Source organism: Ranitomeya imitator, chromosome 8, assembly GCF_032444005.1.
Source record: "Ranitomeya imitator isolate aRanImi1 chromosome 8, aRanImi1.pri, whole genome shotgun sequence".
NCBI lineage: Eukaryota > Metazoa > Chordata > Amphibia > Anura > Dendrobatidae > Ranitomeya > Ranitomeya imitator.
In genome coordinates, this window is record NC_091289.1 from 13,449,783 (window position 1) to 13,466,257 (window position 16,475).

The 16,475-nt window shown below is 49.3% G+C and overlaps 2 protein-coding genes across 4 annotated transcripts; both read right to left on the bottom strand.

Annotated features, from left to right (window-relative positions):
• Positions 1 to 4,238: 4,238 nt before the first annotated feature.
• LOC138647364 (histone H2A type 2-B) lies at positions 4,239 to 5,329 on the bottom strand. The gene is made up of 2 exons (XM_069736317.1): positions 5,241 to 5,329; positions 4,239 to 5,163 (listed from the first exon to the last, which is right to left on the bottom strand). Exon 2 carries the CDS (start codon positions 5,153 to 5,155, stop codon positions 4,775 to 4,777), a length of 381 nt encoding a protein of 126 aa, XP_069592418.1. The 5' UTR covers positions 5,156 to 5,163; positions 5,241 to 5,329; the 3' UTR covers positions 4,239 to 4,774.
• A 2,470-nt stretch (positions 5,330 to 7,799) lies between these two features.
• On the bottom strand, positions 7,800 to 13,216 carry HMCES (5-hydroxymethylcytosine binding, ES cell specific). 3 transcript variants are annotated; one of them, XM_069736319.1, is made up of 8 exons: positions 13,090 to 13,216; positions 12,200 to 12,281; positions 11,806 to 12,007; positions 11,160 to 11,303; positions 10,956 to 11,075; positions 10,645 to 10,808; positions 9,455 to 9,647; positions 7,800 to 8,649 (listed from the first exon to the last, which is right to left on the bottom strand). In XM_069736319.1, exons 3-8 carry the CDS (start codon positions 11,992 to 11,994, stop codon positions 8,449 to 8,451), a joined length of 1,011 nt encoding a protein of 336 aa, XP_069592420.1. In that variant the 5' UTR covers positions 11,995 to 12,007; positions 12,200 to 12,281; positions 13,090 to 13,216; the 3' UTR covers positions 7,800 to 8,448. The 3 variants fall into 3 exon arrangements, with proteins under 3 accessions (XP_069592420.1, XP_069592419.1, XP_069592421.1); XM_069736318.1 differs by having other exon boundaries at positions 11,806 to 12,281; XM_069736320.1 differs by lacking the exon at positions 12,200 to 12,281 and having other exon boundaries at positions 13,090 to 13,213.
• Between the last annotated feature and the right edge of the window lie 3,259 nt (positions 13,217 to 16,475).

Sequence of the window (16,475 nt, forward strand, 5' to 3'; positions counted from 1 at the left end):
GTGACTGCACCAGCAGAATAGTGAGTGCAGCTCTGGAGTATAACACAGGATGTAACTCAGGATCAGTAATGTAATGTATGTACACAGTGACTGCACCAGCAGAATAGTGAGTGCAGCTCTGGGGTATAATACATGATGTAACTCAGGATCAGTAATGCAATGTATGTACACAGTGACTGCACCAGCAGAATAGTGAGTGCAGCTCTGGAGTATAATACAGGATGTAACTCAGGATCAGTAATGTAATGTATGTACACAGTGACTGCACCAGCAGAATAGTGAGTGCAGCTCTGGGGTATAATACAGGATGTAACTCAGGATCAGTAATGTAATGTATGTACACAGTGACTGCACCAGAATAGTAAGTGCAGCTCTGGAGTATAATACAGGATGTAACTCAGGATCAGTAATGTAATGTATGTACACAGTGACTGCACCAGCAGAATAGTGAGTGCAGCTCTGGAGTATAATACAGGATGTAACTCAGGATCAGTAATGTAATGTATGTACACAGTGACTGCACCAGCAGAATAGTAAGTGCAGCTCTGGAGTATAATACAGGATGTAACTCAGGATCAGTAATGTAATGTATGTACACAGTGACTGCACCAGCAGAATAGTGAGTGCAGCTCTGGAGTATAATACAGGATGTAACTAAGGATCAGTAATGTAATGTATGTACACAGTGACTGCACCAGCAGAATAGTGAGTGCAGCTCTGGGGTATAATACAGGATGTAACTCAGCATCAGTAATGTAATGTATGTACACAGTGACTGCACCAGCAGAATGGTGAGTGCAGCTCTGGAGTATAATACAGGATGTAACTCAGGATCAGTAATGTAATGTATGTACAGAGTGACTGCACCAGCAGGATAGTAAGTGCAGCTCTGGAGTATAATACAGGATGTAACTCAGGATCAGTAATGTAATGTATGTACACAGTGAATGCACCAGCAGGATAGTAAGTGCAGCTCTGGAGTATAATAGAGGATGTAACTCAGGATCAGTAATGTAATGTATGTACACAGTGACTGCACCAGCAGAATAGTGAGTGCAGCTCTGGAGTATAATACAGGATGTAACTCAGGATCAGTAATGTAATGTATGTACACAGTGACTGCACCAGCAGAATAGTGAGTGCAGCTCTGGGGTATAATACAGGATGTAACTCAGCATCAGTAATGTAATGTATGTACACAGTGACTGCACCAGCAGAATGGTGAGTGCAGCTCTGGAGTATAATACAGGATGTAACTCAGGATCAGTAATGTAATGTATGTACACAGTGACTGCACCAGCAGAATAGTGAGTGCAGCTCTGGAGTATAATACAGGATGTAACTCAGGATCAGTAATGTAATGTATGTACACAGTGACTGCACCAGCAGAGTAGTGAGTGCAGCTCTGCAGTATAAGAGTAAGTTCACACACGGAGTTTTTGCTCCGTTTTTTATGCTCATTTTCAGCTGCTTTTTACAATACTAGCAAAGCCTATGAGATTTCAGAAATCTCACGCACACACATTGTTTTTTGTGTGATCAGTATTTTGTGCTTTGCTGCGTTTTTTGGACATAGAGCAGGTCACTCAGCGTTTTTGCTGTGTTTTTTCACCCATTGACTTGAATGGGTGTTGAAAAAAAACACAGGTATCATTATTTGCTGCGTTTTTGCTGCTGAAAATCCAAGGACATTAGCATGGACAAAGAGAAAAAAAAGGCACCAAAAACGCAACAGATAAGCAACCTAAACCTGCGTTTTTGACGCAGCTTCTTTCCTGCCAAGATCATCAGGTTTTGCTGCAGAAAAAAAAAAGCAGCAAAAACGCCCTGTGTGAACTTACCCTAATACAGCTAAGCGCTGCCCCCGCACATTAGTACAGTTCCTCGGGATCGGTCCATCATTCTTCATCTCTAAGGTGCTGACACTTTGTATCGGGGATGTCGGTGCTGTGGGACATCGCAGTAGACCATCCCCCCCATACAGTACAGTATTGGGGGGATTATAGAGACCCCCGTCTCCGCTTCTGGACCACACTGCAGAGAGATGAATATCATCCCGATAGAGAACACAAAAAAGAAAATAAATAGATTTCACATTTTTCGAGCTCCTGCAGCGTCACCAGTACACAGAGCCGCGGCCCCTCCACACCAGCTCCGATAGGATCTGCCCCCAATAATGACATGATGCCCCACCCCAATATAAAAGCAGTTCTGACAATACATTTAGCGTAGAAAGGGTTAAGCAGCGATGTCCGGGACAACCGACAACTTGTGCAGGTTCCTTCCTGACAACCTGGGGAAACATCACAATACAGCACAACATGTGGACCCCTAAAAACACCACGAGCGACCACAACCGGAACTAAGGGGGAACCAGTGTAAAAGGAAAAACCGGGAGAACCATTAACCCCTCGTGAGCACAGCAGGGGGCGGAGCCGAGCACTTACCACCCCCATGCCAGCACAAGAACTCGCCCCAAAGGGGCCGATCCGGGTATTGGGGTCACAAAGAACCACGGGGACAAATGTAGAGCGTAAAATATAGGGGCCCCCCATGGGCATCTATAGTACTGGGGTCCATAAGGAGAGGGGCGTCCACTGCACTCCGAGAAGCCCACTGGAAAAGAGGGGTAGACAGGAGTAACCCCTGCAGGACCGTACGAGAAAGGGGGGGGGGGGGGGGGAGGGGCAGGAATTAACCCCTGCAGGACTGTATGGGAAGGAAGGACAGGAGTTAACCCCTACAGGGCTGTACGGGGAGAGGGGACAGGAGTTAACCCCTGCAGGACTGTACAGGGAGGAAGAACAGGAGTTAACCCCTGCAGGACTGTACGGGGAGAGAGGACAGAAGTTAACCCCTGCAGGACCGTACAGGGAGGAAGAACAGGAGTTAACCCCTGCAGGACTGTACAGGGAGGAAGGACAGGAGTTAACCCCTGCAGGACTGTGTGGGGAGGAAGGACAGGAGTTAACCCCTACAGGGCTGTACGGGGAGAGGGGACAGGAGTTAACCCCTGCAGGACTGTACAGGGAGGAAGAACAGGAGTTAACCCCTGCAGGACTGTGTGGGGAGGAAGGACAGGAGTTAACCCCTACAGGGCTGTACGGGGAGAGGGGACAGGAGTTAACCCCTGCAGGACTGTACAGGGAGGAAGAACAGGAGTTAACCCCTGCAGGACTGTGTGGGGAGGAAGGACAGGAGTTAACCCCTACAGGGCTGTACGGGGAGAGGGGACAGGAGTTAACCCCTGCAGGACTGTACAGGGAGGAAGGACAGGAATTAACCCCTGCAGGACTGTACGGGGAGGAAGGACAGGAGTTAACCCCTGCAGGACTGTACGAGGAGGAAGGACAGGAGTTAACCCCTGCAGGACTGTATGGGGAGGAAGGACAGGAGTTAACCCCTGCAGGACTGTACGGGGGGGGGGGGAAGAAGTTAACCCCTGCAAAACTGTACAGGGAGGAAGGACAGGAGTTAACCCCTGCAGATCTGTAAAGGGAGGGAGAACAGGAGTTAACCCCTGCAGGACTGTATGGGGAGGAAGGACAGGAATTAACTGCTGCAGGACTGTACGAGGAGGAAGAACAGGAGTTAACCCCTGCAGGACTGTACGGGGGGGGGGGGGGGGGGGGGAGAGAACAGAAGTTAACCCCTGCAAGACTGTACAGGGAGGAAGGACAGGAGTTAACCCCTGCAGGTCTGTACAGGGAGGAAGAACAGGAGTTAACCCCTGCAGGACTGTATGGGGAGGAAGAACAGGAGTTAACCCCTGCAGGACTGTATGGGGAGGAAGAACAGGAGTTAACCCCTGCAGGACTGCATGGGGAGGAAGGACAGGAGTTAACCCCTGCAGGACTGATGGGGGGGCAGGACAAGAGTTAACCCCTGCAGGACTGCATGGGGTGGCAGGACAGGAATTAACCCCTGCAGGACTGATGGGGGGGGGGGGGGCAGGACAGGAGTTAACCCCTGCAGGACTGATGGGGGGGGCAGGACAGGAGTTAACCCCTGCAGGACTGAATGGGGTGGCAGGACAGGAAATAACCCCTGCAGGACTGATGGGGGGGGGCAGGACAGGAGTTAACCCCTGCAGGACTGTACGAGGAGGAAGGACAGGAGTTGACCCCTGCAGGACTGCATGGGGTGCCAGGACAGGAGTTAACCCCTGCAGGACTGATGGGGGGGGGGGGGGCAGGACAGGAGTTAACCCCTGCAGGACTGATGGGGGGGGGGGGGGGGGGGGCAGGACAGGAGTTAACCCCTGCAGGACTGAATGGGGTTGCAGGACAGGAATTAACCCCTGCAGGACTGATGGGGGGGGGGGGCAGGACAGGAGTTAACCCCTGCAGGACTGTACGGGGAGGAAGGACAGGAGTTAACCCCTGCAGGACTGTACGGGGAGGAAGGACAGGAGTTGACCCCTGCAGGACTGCATGGGGTGCCAGGACAGGAGTTAACCCCTGCAGGACTGATGGGGGAGCAGGACAGGAGTTAACCCCTGCAGGCCTGCGCTGTGTACCCCTTTCTATAGAGGATTGTGGCGGTAATATCTCCAATACTGGATATTAATCCTTGAAGGGTTTCGGACCGTACCACCAGTAGGGGGGATGGGGGTAATACTGGACGCAGCATTGGTCGGATAGATAGTTGGAGCTTCCGATAGACTCCCGATTAATCGCTGCGTTCATTGATGGCGGCCGCTCACATCTCCCGGGCGGTCTCCGCTTTGGGGGCTTCTGGGTGCTGGTATGGGGGTCCCTCCGCTCCCGGGGTCTCACTTCTTGGAGCTCTGCGTCTTCTTGGGCAGCAGCACGGCCTGGATGTTGGGCAGGACGCCCCCCTGGGCGATGGTCACCCCTCCCAGCAGCTTGTTCAGCTCCTCGTCGTTGCGGATCGCCAGCTGCAGGTGCCGCGGGATGATGCGCGTCTTCTTGTTGTCCCGGGCCGCGTTCCCCGCCAGCTCCAGGATCTCCGCGGACAGGTACTCCAGCACGGCGGCCAGGTACACGGGGGCGCCCGCCCCCACCCGCTCGGCGTAATTCCCCTTCCGGAGCAGCCGGTGGACGCGGCCTACTGGAAACTGCAGCCCGGCCCTGGAGGAGCGGGACTTGGCCTTGGCCCGGGCCTTACCGCCGGATTTCCCTCGTCCTGACATGTTCACACCTGCAGCAGGAGACAGAAGAACCGTTAGCGCCACCTCCCGGGAGCAGCGCCGGGCGCGGGGGCCGGGTATAACGTACCGTGGTAGGGAACGCGTTACACGGGATCACCTGCGGGAGCTCTGCCCTCCGCCACAGCCAGCGCCGCACTGACGCCAAGCCCCGCCCACTCCGGCCTAGTGTACAGCGCTGAAGATTCTGATTGGCTAGTATCTGAGCGCTCCCTCCTCAATGGACACTCAGTCATCCTCGATTTGCATGGACACGCCCCCCGAGTCTCCGCGTTCTGTTGTCTGATGGAACGTTCCAATAAAGAAACATCGAGCGCGGATCTGAGCGATCTGATTGGTGGAAAAGATTCTAAACGATGTTGTTAACTGCTTAGGCTAAAAAAAAATGTCTGCCCGTGGCTAATTATTGGTAACCAAGTGTCGTTACATCTATAGCTCTTCCTCCATGATTAACCCTTTAATTATGAATGCAACAACCACTAGAACCCATCAGAAATGACATTCAATGAAAAGCTGTAATCAGGGTCCCCCATGGAGTGAATAAAGGTGATGGGCAGGGGTGGGGGACATCAAAAGCAGAGAGGGCCCTTAATTTCCAATATTTTACCATATTTGTCCCTGATCTTACCAGGCCGAGAACAGTCCTGATCCTGACAGTGAGATGGAAAACCTTCCCAGACTAAAAATCAGTGACGTCATAGCTGCTCAGGTGATATCACAGCTGCTCAGGTGATGTCACAGCTGCTCAGGTGATGTCACAACTGCTCAGGTGATGTCACAGCTGCTCAGGTGATGTCACAGCTGCTCAGGTGATATCACAACTGCTCAGGTGAAGTCACAACTGCTCAGGTGATATCACAACTGCTCAGGTGAAGTCATAGCTGCTCAGGTGATATCACAACTGCTCAGGTGATGTCATAGCTGCTCAGGTGATGTCACAGCTGCTCAGGTGATGTCACAGCTACTCAGGTGATGTCACAACTGCTCAGGTGATGTCACAGCTGCTCAGGTGATGTCACAGCTGCTCAGGTGATATCACAACTGCTCAGGTGATGTCACAGCTGCTCAGGTGATGTCAGAGCTGCTCAGGTGATGTCACAGCTGCTCAGGTGATGTCACAGCTGCTCAGGTGATGTCACAGCTGCTCAGGTGATGTCACAGCTGCTCAGGTGATGTCACAGCTGCTCAGGTGATATCACAACTGCTCAGGTGATGTCACAGCTGCTCAGGTGCTGTCACAGCTGCTCAGGTGATGTCACAGCTGCTCAGGTGATATCACAACTGCTCAGGTGATGTCATAGCTGCTCAGGTGATATTACAACTGCTCAGGTGATGTCATAGCTGCTCAGGTGAAGTCATAGCTGCTCAGGTGATATCACTGCTCAGGTGATGTCACAGCTGCTCAGGTGATGTCACAGCTGCTCAGGTGATGTCACAACTGCTCAGGTGATGTCACAGCTGCTCAGGTGATGTCACAGCTGCTCAGGTGATGTCACAGCTGCTCAGGTGATGTCACAGCTGCTCAGGTGATGTCACAACTGCTCAGGTGAAGTCATAGCTGCTCAGGTGATATCACAACTGCTCAGGTGATGTCACAGCTGCTCAGGTGATGTCATAGCTGCTCAGGTGATATCACAACTGCTCAGGTGATGTCACAGCTGCTCAGGTGATGTCATAGCTGCTCAGGTGATGTCATAGCTGCTCAGGTGATATCACAACTGCTCAGGTGATGTCACAGCTGCTCAGGTGATGTCATAGCTGCTCAGGTGATATCACAACTGCTCAGGTGATGTCACAGCTGCTCAGGTGATGTCACAACTGCTCAGGTGATGTCACAGCTGCTCAGGTGATATCACAACTGCTCAGGTGATGTCATAGCTGCTCAGGTGATATCACAACTGCTCAGGTGATGTCACAGCTGATTTGATGGGTGGCAGCCATAGACCTAATTTTGGGGTCCCTCGAAAACAAACCTTAGATCTAATATAAAGGAATACTTAGTTTTGGGGGGCCCAGACTGCCCTGATCAGGGGCCCCTTTACAACCATTGTTTTTACACAGAAGGTCAGGTCTTTGCTCCTCATCAGATGTGAAAACTGATGAATGCTGGGTTAAGGGGGTGTAGAGAATTTACAATTAAAGGGGCATAGTACATCCTTAGTATTATAAATTATTTGCATCATGTTAATTACAGGCCAATCAGTAGAGAGGAGATCCCACAATGCAGTGCGGTATACCACTAAATGATCTTTTTATGCTGCAGCCCCTGTAATCATGAGTGGTCCAGTGGGCGGGTACAAACCAACCTCAGTGCCCGCCCTGAACTCGCTAACCCGACCCCTCCCATCCAACCACCAAGAGCGCTGTATAAAGATCCTTATTAGCGGTAGGGTGCAGGGAATGGACAGGTAGGAACCCAATTAGGAGGCACATAATGTGCAGGCAGCAGATGACCGGTTCCCTTTAAATTGACCACAGAGGGCGGAGTCTGTCTTCAGCCAATCCCAATTATCCAGCTGAATGTTCAGTCCCTTTTTGGACTCTTCTCTCGCCCTCCGCATGTACTGTGTATGTGGAGAATATCTAATGATCACCACAGATCCGGCTCATAGCAACTAAACTCAAGATATTTATTTTATCAAAACATTTTTATTTATTAAACCATTTAATTCAACTGTTGACACTTTATTATTTCCTCACGAGACCAATATAAGATCAGAAATAAAAATTCTGTGTCTTTTCTACCAGAATTTTTGGGGCCAAAAAAAATATTGATCCCTGACATGCCTGTAGACTATTATGAGCATCCAAAAAAGCTTAAATAAAACCTTCCATCATGAGAAGAATATGACCAAAATGATATTTAGTCACGGGTATACACACATCAAGTATCAAAGACTGAAAACTATGTGTACATCCGACTGGAAAGGACATGAGGGCGGAGCATGTGCAGTGTGCTCTGCACCAATCAGCATTATTGAGAACAATTCCTGTGCTGCTGATTGGTTGAGAGCAGCTGACCATTTTCTACCCACAACACTCCGCTGGTGTCCTTTCCAGCTGGATACAGGCACCGTGCACAGTCTCATTAGTGCCGCCGTCTACAAGGAGAAAATTTAATTATTGTAATTAATTCCGTCTCAGAACCAACAATGTAGAAAGTGGAGCAAAAACATGGACAGAACCTCAATAACAAAGTGTATAAAACAACGAGTAAACAAGGCAATGCTGCGACGGTGCAGTCTGGATGTGCTGGGGTTTGTAGTGCCCAGACTACGCTATTTCCTCGGCCTCTTAGGTGACGGCTCCCCTTCTTTCTTCAGCCACTGATGCATTAACCCTGCACTTGTCTTCTTGGGTGAAAAAGCGAGCTGAGAAAGTTTAGCCGGCGGTTTAACCCCTTCTGGTTCCTCTTTCTTCGGAGACTTATTTTGTAGCCACGCCAACATGTTCTTACTGCTGGCGCTCAGAGCAGGCTCCTGGAAGAATATACAGGTAGGGATATTAATGTAGAGCAGACAGGAAAAGGATTCTCCAGCATCCTGCACTGGATCCTGTCTTTTTTTTTTTTTTTTTTACCATCGCCACCAAATTTGCACTCCAATGTGGCCTCCATAGAGGACTTTCATTATTACTATATACTACAGAAGATCGTGCAAACAATCACAGGTTTAAGTCTCCTAGGAGAGCGAACATTTTTAAAAGTATTATAAAAAAATATATATATATAAAAAAAATAATCTCCTTTTCCTAACTAAAAGTTAAAAAAAAACAAGGATATTTGGTATTACCATGGCTGCAAAAGATGTAAACCTACAAAGTAAACTAATAAATGTCTAAAAAAAAAATAAAAAAAATAAAATTGAACAGTCGCTTCACCTCCACCCTTCACAAAAGGTAATAGAAGTGAATATAATAAATCATAAAATATTCAGTTTTATTTCCCCTTTATTCTTGTGGGGGGGGGGTTTGGGGGGAGCGACTGTTCAAATGAAAGGAAAAAAAAAAAAAAATATATATATATATATATATATATATATATATATATATACACATACACACATTACATGCACATATATAAATTTTTCTTACTTTTTTTCTTACAGACATGGTAGCGCCAAGTATCCTTGCTTTTCTTATTTATATGAAACCTACATTCCGCAAATCAGACAAATAAAAATAAAAAAGCCCTCACGCTGCATATCGCAATGGCATTTTTCTTCTCAGTCTACACCGACCCCTATCCCTGTTGGGAAGGGGATGAGCCCCATTTTGCAGACTTGCCTTTTTCTTCTGCAGGATGATGGGAGTGATGCATTCAGGGCTGTTGTTCCGAGAGTTGTTCACGATGGTGGACACCGGGTGGTAGGTGATGTTTTCGATGGGCTGTATAAGTTTCAGCGCTTCCTTGGCAGGAACCTCTCCAAAGTCCAGCCATTTTTGGATCTCCTCATCACCGTCCAGAATCGCCGGCATCCTGTCAGGCGAGAGAGGACAAAGATGACTTAATAACAGGAGCAGAATTGTGTCCGAGGGAAGCCGTCCCATCGGCTTCTGGCCATCACACGGGGTCTCGGCCGGGATCTGTAGACGTCACGGCAGCACTCATCTCCTGCGAGGCCAACAAACCCTTTAAAGTTCATATAAGATCGTTCTGCGCTGACTTCTGTAGTGTAAGTAAACGTGAAATAAGAATAATCTCAGTCTAGAAAAGGAAAATAGAAGTGGCGGCGCTGACTGACAGCCGGTGTGTGCAGGAAGAGACACTTTCCGCTTCGCCAGCTCTGAGTCAATAAGAAACCAGTCAGCAGAGGCGCGATACAGAGCGATCAGAGGTCGGCACTTTCACTAGTTACACTATCACAAACTACATGACCTGAAGACGAACTGATGGGGGAACGGAGGACACAGGGTTAAGGGGGTTTAAGCATGAGGCTGATCAGCCGTCATATCAGCCCTGTGCCTGGAAATACAAAAGAACTACACAGGTCACGCCAGCAGATCATGCAACTTTTCTGTGACTTGCTTTAAAGTCTACGCGGGCAGTCGACTTGCTTTAAAGTCTACGTGGGCAGTCGACTTGCTTTAAAGTCTACGTGGGCAGTCGACTTGCTTTAAAGTCTATGTCGGAAGTTGCAACCAGAAACGCAACAGTGTTGAATTATTTTTTTGCAGTGGTCGCATCATAGTCCATCTCTGCAATGGATGATCATTACATGCCACACTGCAATGCGGCACAGCAATCTTTATGCTTAGAAAGAAAACCCAAAATCTTGATTTTGTGGGATCTGCAGAATGAGCCTCCTTTAATGTAAAGAATGAGAAGGTTCCAGTCTTCCACCGTCAGTAAAAAAAAAAACAAGCAAACAAAAAAATGCCCACATGTGTACAGTCACCTGTCCGCTGAAATCAATGGGAGACACAGAAGGGGGGAGACACAGGAGGTGCCACAGATAAGGGAGGCTTTTACTTACCGGTCATGAATCCAGTTCATACTTTTGGAGGAGTCCACTGTGATAATAGTGTAAGAATAAAGAGGGTCTCTGCCTCCTGCAGGGGGGTCCCAGCAGTCAAACAGTCCGGCCATTGTGAGCAGCCTCTGACCCCCTCCATCGGGACCGTCCTTAGTGTCTTCATACTGGAGAGAAATAATACAAAATCCAATAGAGATTTACGTATAATCCCCAGAACGTAAACAGCGTTCAGATTAATGACAGCAAGCAGAGATCCTGCAGGCAGGGAGTTGTATTTTATGATATTAATATTAGCTTTTCTTTGCTGGCACCTGTTCAGATTTGACCTGCGGAAAATATATAAAATACGGCTGCTTCTCCCCGTCCTGTCGTCTCCACTCATAGAATCCGTCCGCCAGAACCACACATCTCCGGCCTTTAAAAAACGGCCCCTGGGGGAAAGAAGAGGCCATATCTTTAGGAGGCAGAGCTGACACCCCAATCACCCTGTGGGTGGTCTCAGGAATCACACTCGCCTTGTACAGAGTCTTCTCGCACATGGTGTCGCTGCGGCAGTTGTTGGTGCTATATTGCATTTTCGATGGGTCGGATTCGGTGAACCAGGAGGGGATAAGACCCCAGCGCATGGCGGCGAGGACTCGCTCTGAAGAGTCAGCATCCTGGCAGCAGAAAAGAGAAGGCTTGGAAGGGTTTCGAGGATCGTAGTTTTCAAGATCTCTGCTTGCTGTCAGCACCCATTCTGGTCATTGGTGTTACAGGGCACGTCATACAGGAGGCCCGTAAATGGTGCAAAAAAAAAAAAAAAAAAAGTTTCCATTCACTGACCACAAGCAGAGATCTTATAAACTGCAGGAATATGAACAATATATATGATATATTTGCAAAACCAAAACCATTTGCAGACTGGTTTATTTCTTTTTTTTTTATTGTAGATGCACTGAAACAATCAAATGTGCAAAATGCAAGAATTTGGGGGGTTTGAGGGAAGATTAAGTAGCCGGAGTCCACCTGATAAGATGATTGCGGGTGGTCCTGCTGCCCCTTCAGGGGTCAGAGAAAAGCAATGGGGTCATGATGCCCCAATCTACGCATTGATGGGGGTCCTACATTAAATATGATCGTGCCCCCTCCTGACCTCTGCAGACCCCCAGCTGTAGTTACCTTCTGAAAATGCTTCATGGACAGGAGGACGGGGCTGTTGGACTGGGGGCTTTTATTGTACGAGGGGCGGTAATTCTCGGCGTCGCCGTCCCTCCATTGCGGACGCTTTCTTTGGCCTCGTTTGTCTTTGTATTCGCAGGCTTTACTGACGGCCTCCGGGCCCAGCGTGCAGGCTGTGCGGCCACACATCTCGGGTTCGGTTCTGAAAAAGAGACATTACAGGGGCTCGCCACCATTGAGGACAATTATTAATGGAGGCATAGTTTTTGATTTTTGCACCGCTCATCTTCTACAGCCTGTGAGTTGCTTTTGTGTACTGCTGGCTGCAGAATGAGTAAACTGTGAATCCCTCAGCGAGCTCACACTGGCGCAGCAATCAGAACACTTGTTCCACCTTTATCTGTCTTTTTCTGAGCTCCTCTCAGCTGTTTTATGATCAAACACCACAAAGTCGAATGTGCAGAGAAACAGAGATCCTATGATTGAAAAACAGGGCAAAAAAAGTCTAAAAAGAAACGATCCAAAACTTCTGCAACTTTCTGGCATAAAATGTTTGTTTTTTCAGTTCGGCGCCGTCTTCAGCGCCTCTGCTTGCTGACAGTAGTGTGGTCATTCTTATACAAGTGCAGATCCGTCAGCCCTCGCAGCTGAGGGTTTGTTACAATTGCATCCAGTATTTAAAATCTTCTGGGAGCCGACTGATACATTGTAACAAACTATCAGCACAGAAAAGAGACGCGTTCTCACAGGGGATTAGACGCAACGGTGACGAACCTCCAGCTGTGAAATACATCAGTGGAGTAAATGAAAAAGCCACTGACAGCAAACAGGGATCCTGAAAACGGACGCGGAAACATATCAGCGAGAGGCAGCGCGGAATATATATATATATATATATATTAAAGGTGCAGACAAATTGTCAGAAAACAAAATGTACTTTTTTTTTTTTTTTTGTAAATGGCGCCAAAATAAAAATAAATAAAAGTGAAAAGCTGCTACTTTCAGTTTAAGTCTAAAACCTCCTGGGAGCGATGTGAAACCCACAAGAGCTGCTGTACGGAGGTTACAGGGCGCCCGGAGTTACATGCTGGGACTTGTGGTTCCAAGCACATTAGAAGAAAAATAAAACTGTATGACATGTCATGCAGTGGTCAGGAAACTACAACTCCCAGCATGCCCTGGCGGCCACAAGCTATAAAGGCATGCTGGGAATTGTAGTTTCCTGACAAATAAAGCAGCAGGGCAACGCTGTGAGGAAAATGTGCAGGTTACATCATTACTGACCGGTAATAAGCAGATACTGGACACCGGGACCAAGCACACAACCACCGGGACAACGGGCGGGAGTGTGAGGACTGCGGGCAGGAGGAGGAGCAGCCGCTTACATAACTGGTCACCTGACCGACCGCCGGTCACCTGACCTACAGCGGAGGGGCGTGGCCACAGAATGACTGACAGCTCGCACACCGCTAGCAGTATGCTTTCCGGCTGTCGTGATTCTTTGTCTTACCAATGCTGGGACTTCTAGTTCCATACTAGAATGTCTATCATAGAAGCTGCAATGTTGTCTCTCATAGGCTGCTGCATACCTGCAACTACTCTCATCATGGCAGGATGGGAGCTGTAGTCTCACAACTGTTGGAAGGTTTTCATGATAGTCGTAGCGGTGCGGCTGTACAGGAGTCTGCACCCCAATAACAAGGACACCTTTGTGGTAGAGATCTGATGTCCCAGTCATAAGGAGTCATGCAGAAGTTCTATGCAAATCAGGCAGGAAGTGCACTGGGGGTGTGTCAAGAGAGGCAGATCAGGTGCAGTGACACACCCCCGGTGCACTTCCTGCCTGATTTGCATAAAAGTTCACTAAATTGTATTGGTCTGTGCATAAGATGCATCGTATACAAACCGTCCATAATATGGAAATAATCTGCGCCTGACTGCCGGATGTGTCTTATGCATCCAACCGCAGCCGGGGCGCCGCTGATCTTTTCCTCATCCCTTCCAGGTGCCGCTGATCTCATCCCTTCCAGGTGCGGCTGATCTTTTCCTCATCCCTTCCAGGTGCCGCTGATCTCATCCCTTCCAGGTGCGGCTGATCTTTTCCTCATCCCTTCCAGGTGCCGCTGATCTCATCCCTTCCAGGTGCGGCTGATCTTTTCCTCATCCCTTCCAGGCGCCGCTGATCTTTTCCTCATCCCTTCCAGGCGCCGCTGATCTTTTCCTCATCCCTTCCAGGGGCGGCTGATCTTTTCCTCATCCCTTCCAGGCGCCGCTGATCTTCTCCTCATCCCTTCCAGGTGCCGCTGATCTTCTCCTCATCCCTTCCAGGTGCCGCTGATTTCCTCATCCCTTCCAGGCACCACTGATCTCCTCATCCCTTCCAGGTGCCACTGATCTTTTCCTCATCCCTTCCAGGTGCCGCTGATCTTCTCCTCATCCCTTCCAGGTGCCGCTGATCTTCTCATCCCTTCCAGGCGCCGCTGATCTCCTCATCCCTTCCAGGCACCGCTGATCTTCTCATCCCTTCCAGGCGTCGCTGATCTTTTCCTCATCCCTTCCAGGCGCCGCCGATCTTTTCCTCATCCCATCCAGTTGCCGCCAATCTTTTCCTCATCCCTTCCAGGCACAACTGATCTCCTCATCCCTTCCAGGTGCGGCTGATCTTCTCATCCCTTCCAGGCGCCGCTGATCTTTTCCTCATCCCTTCCAGGCGCCGCTGATCTTTTCCTCATCCCTACCAGGCGCCGCTGATCTTTTCCTCATCCCTACCAGGCGCCGCTGATCTTTTCCTCATCCCTACCAGGCGCCGCTGATCTTTTCCTCATCCCTTCCAGGCGCCGCTGATCTTTTCCTCATCCCTTCCAGGTGCGGCTGATCTTTTCCTCATCCGTACCAGGCGCCGCTGATCTTTTCCTCATCCCTTCCAGGCGCCGCTGATCTTTTCCTCATCCCTACCAGGCGCCGCTGATCTTTTCCTCATCCCTTCCAGGTGCGGCTGATCTTTTCCTCATCCCTTCCAGGCGCCGCTGATCTTTTCCTCATCCCTACCAGGCGCCGCTGATATTCCCCCCTGCCCCCCCCCCCCCCCCCCCAGGGTGCTATAAACTACATAATGGATTGTGATGTAACCAGAAATGTATCTTGTGCCTCATCAAAAAACATAAGTTACTGTCCTGTCTGTCCCTCATGCTTTACCCTGCATCTCAACTTGGTTGCAGTGTAAAAGTTTGCAACTTAGCTCTGCTCCAATAGCAGAGGACTCTTCCTTCTAGGGAAGAGATAATTTGCTGTGCATTTTTTCCATGGACCATTGCCTGTGACTATGCAGGATGCGGGACTCTGCAGGTCTCGGCCCACCATCTAATGTGTGTGGGGGGCTCCCGACTCTGCTCACAGATCATGTGGGAATTTCAATGTTTAATCCTTTCCTTCTTGCAGAGGCGATCTCGCCTCTACCCATGGAACGCACAAAACATTGCAAAAATCTTGTGCGTGAATGTTCTCTAGTCCGCCCCCAGTGATCTTATGTACATCTGGAATTTTTTTTTCATCAGTTCTATGACGTTTTAGCTTACAAAAGGGTTAAAGGTAAAAAATAAACCGCATTTTTAATTTTGCACACAATTCATGAACCAAATGCTTTATTCTGAAGATCACCCCACAATGTGTGAACGCAGCCTAAGGCATGGAATTAGGTATTAGAAGCTATGAGCAATAACGTCAAGGGAAATATACATATATTTGTGCAATAACAGTGAAAGCATAATGCTGTATAAAGGGGGGAGTTCTGCAGATTGTCTTATTAAAGGAGACACCCATAGACCGCCGTTCAGGAGCGAAGGCCTGCACCCCCTCCTCCAGCTGTCACCCCTCCAGGCCTTGGTGCAGTGACAAAGTGTTAATAAGCCCCATAATCTTCCCTGCACCCCAAGTACAGCTTGTAATGACGCAGGCGGCAGATCGGATTCATTATTTTATTGTGGGGTCTCACATACATAAAGAAAAACCTTAGAGCGCGTACAGAATACAGGGGCGGCCATTCTCCGGAGGGCCGGGCGTTTCTCCATAGGATCCCAGATTTCCACATGGCTCCCAGCACTTTATCATTGGAGAATGTAATGTAGCAGATGAGACTCCTGGAAACGCAGGGCTGGGGTGGCGCCTCGTCATACTGGGTGCAGGGGGATTAATGTGGACCCTTCGATTTGGCTATTAGGCTCCTGTAGTGTGAGCGGAGGATCCCTCCGTTCTTCCTCCTAGATGTGCTTGGAGGGATGAGGTGTATCACCTCCTGTCGGAGTAATCTATGCTGGAGTGACGAGGTGTATCGCCTCTGCTCGGAGTAATCTATGCAGGAGGGACGAGGTGTATCGCCTCTGCTCGGAGTAATCTATGCTGGAGTGACGAGGTGTATCGCCTCTGCTCGGAGTAATCTATGCAGGAGGGACGAGGTGTATCGCCTCTGCTCGGAGTAATCTATGCTGGAGTGACGAGGTGTATCGCCTCTGCTCGGAGTAATCTATGCTGGAGTGACGAGGTGTATCGCCTCTGCTCGGAGTAATCTATGCAGGAGTGACGAGGTGTATCGCCTCTGCTCGGAGTAATCTATGCTGGAGTGACGAGGTGTATCGCCTCTGCTCGGAGTAATCTATGCTGGAGTGACGAGGTGT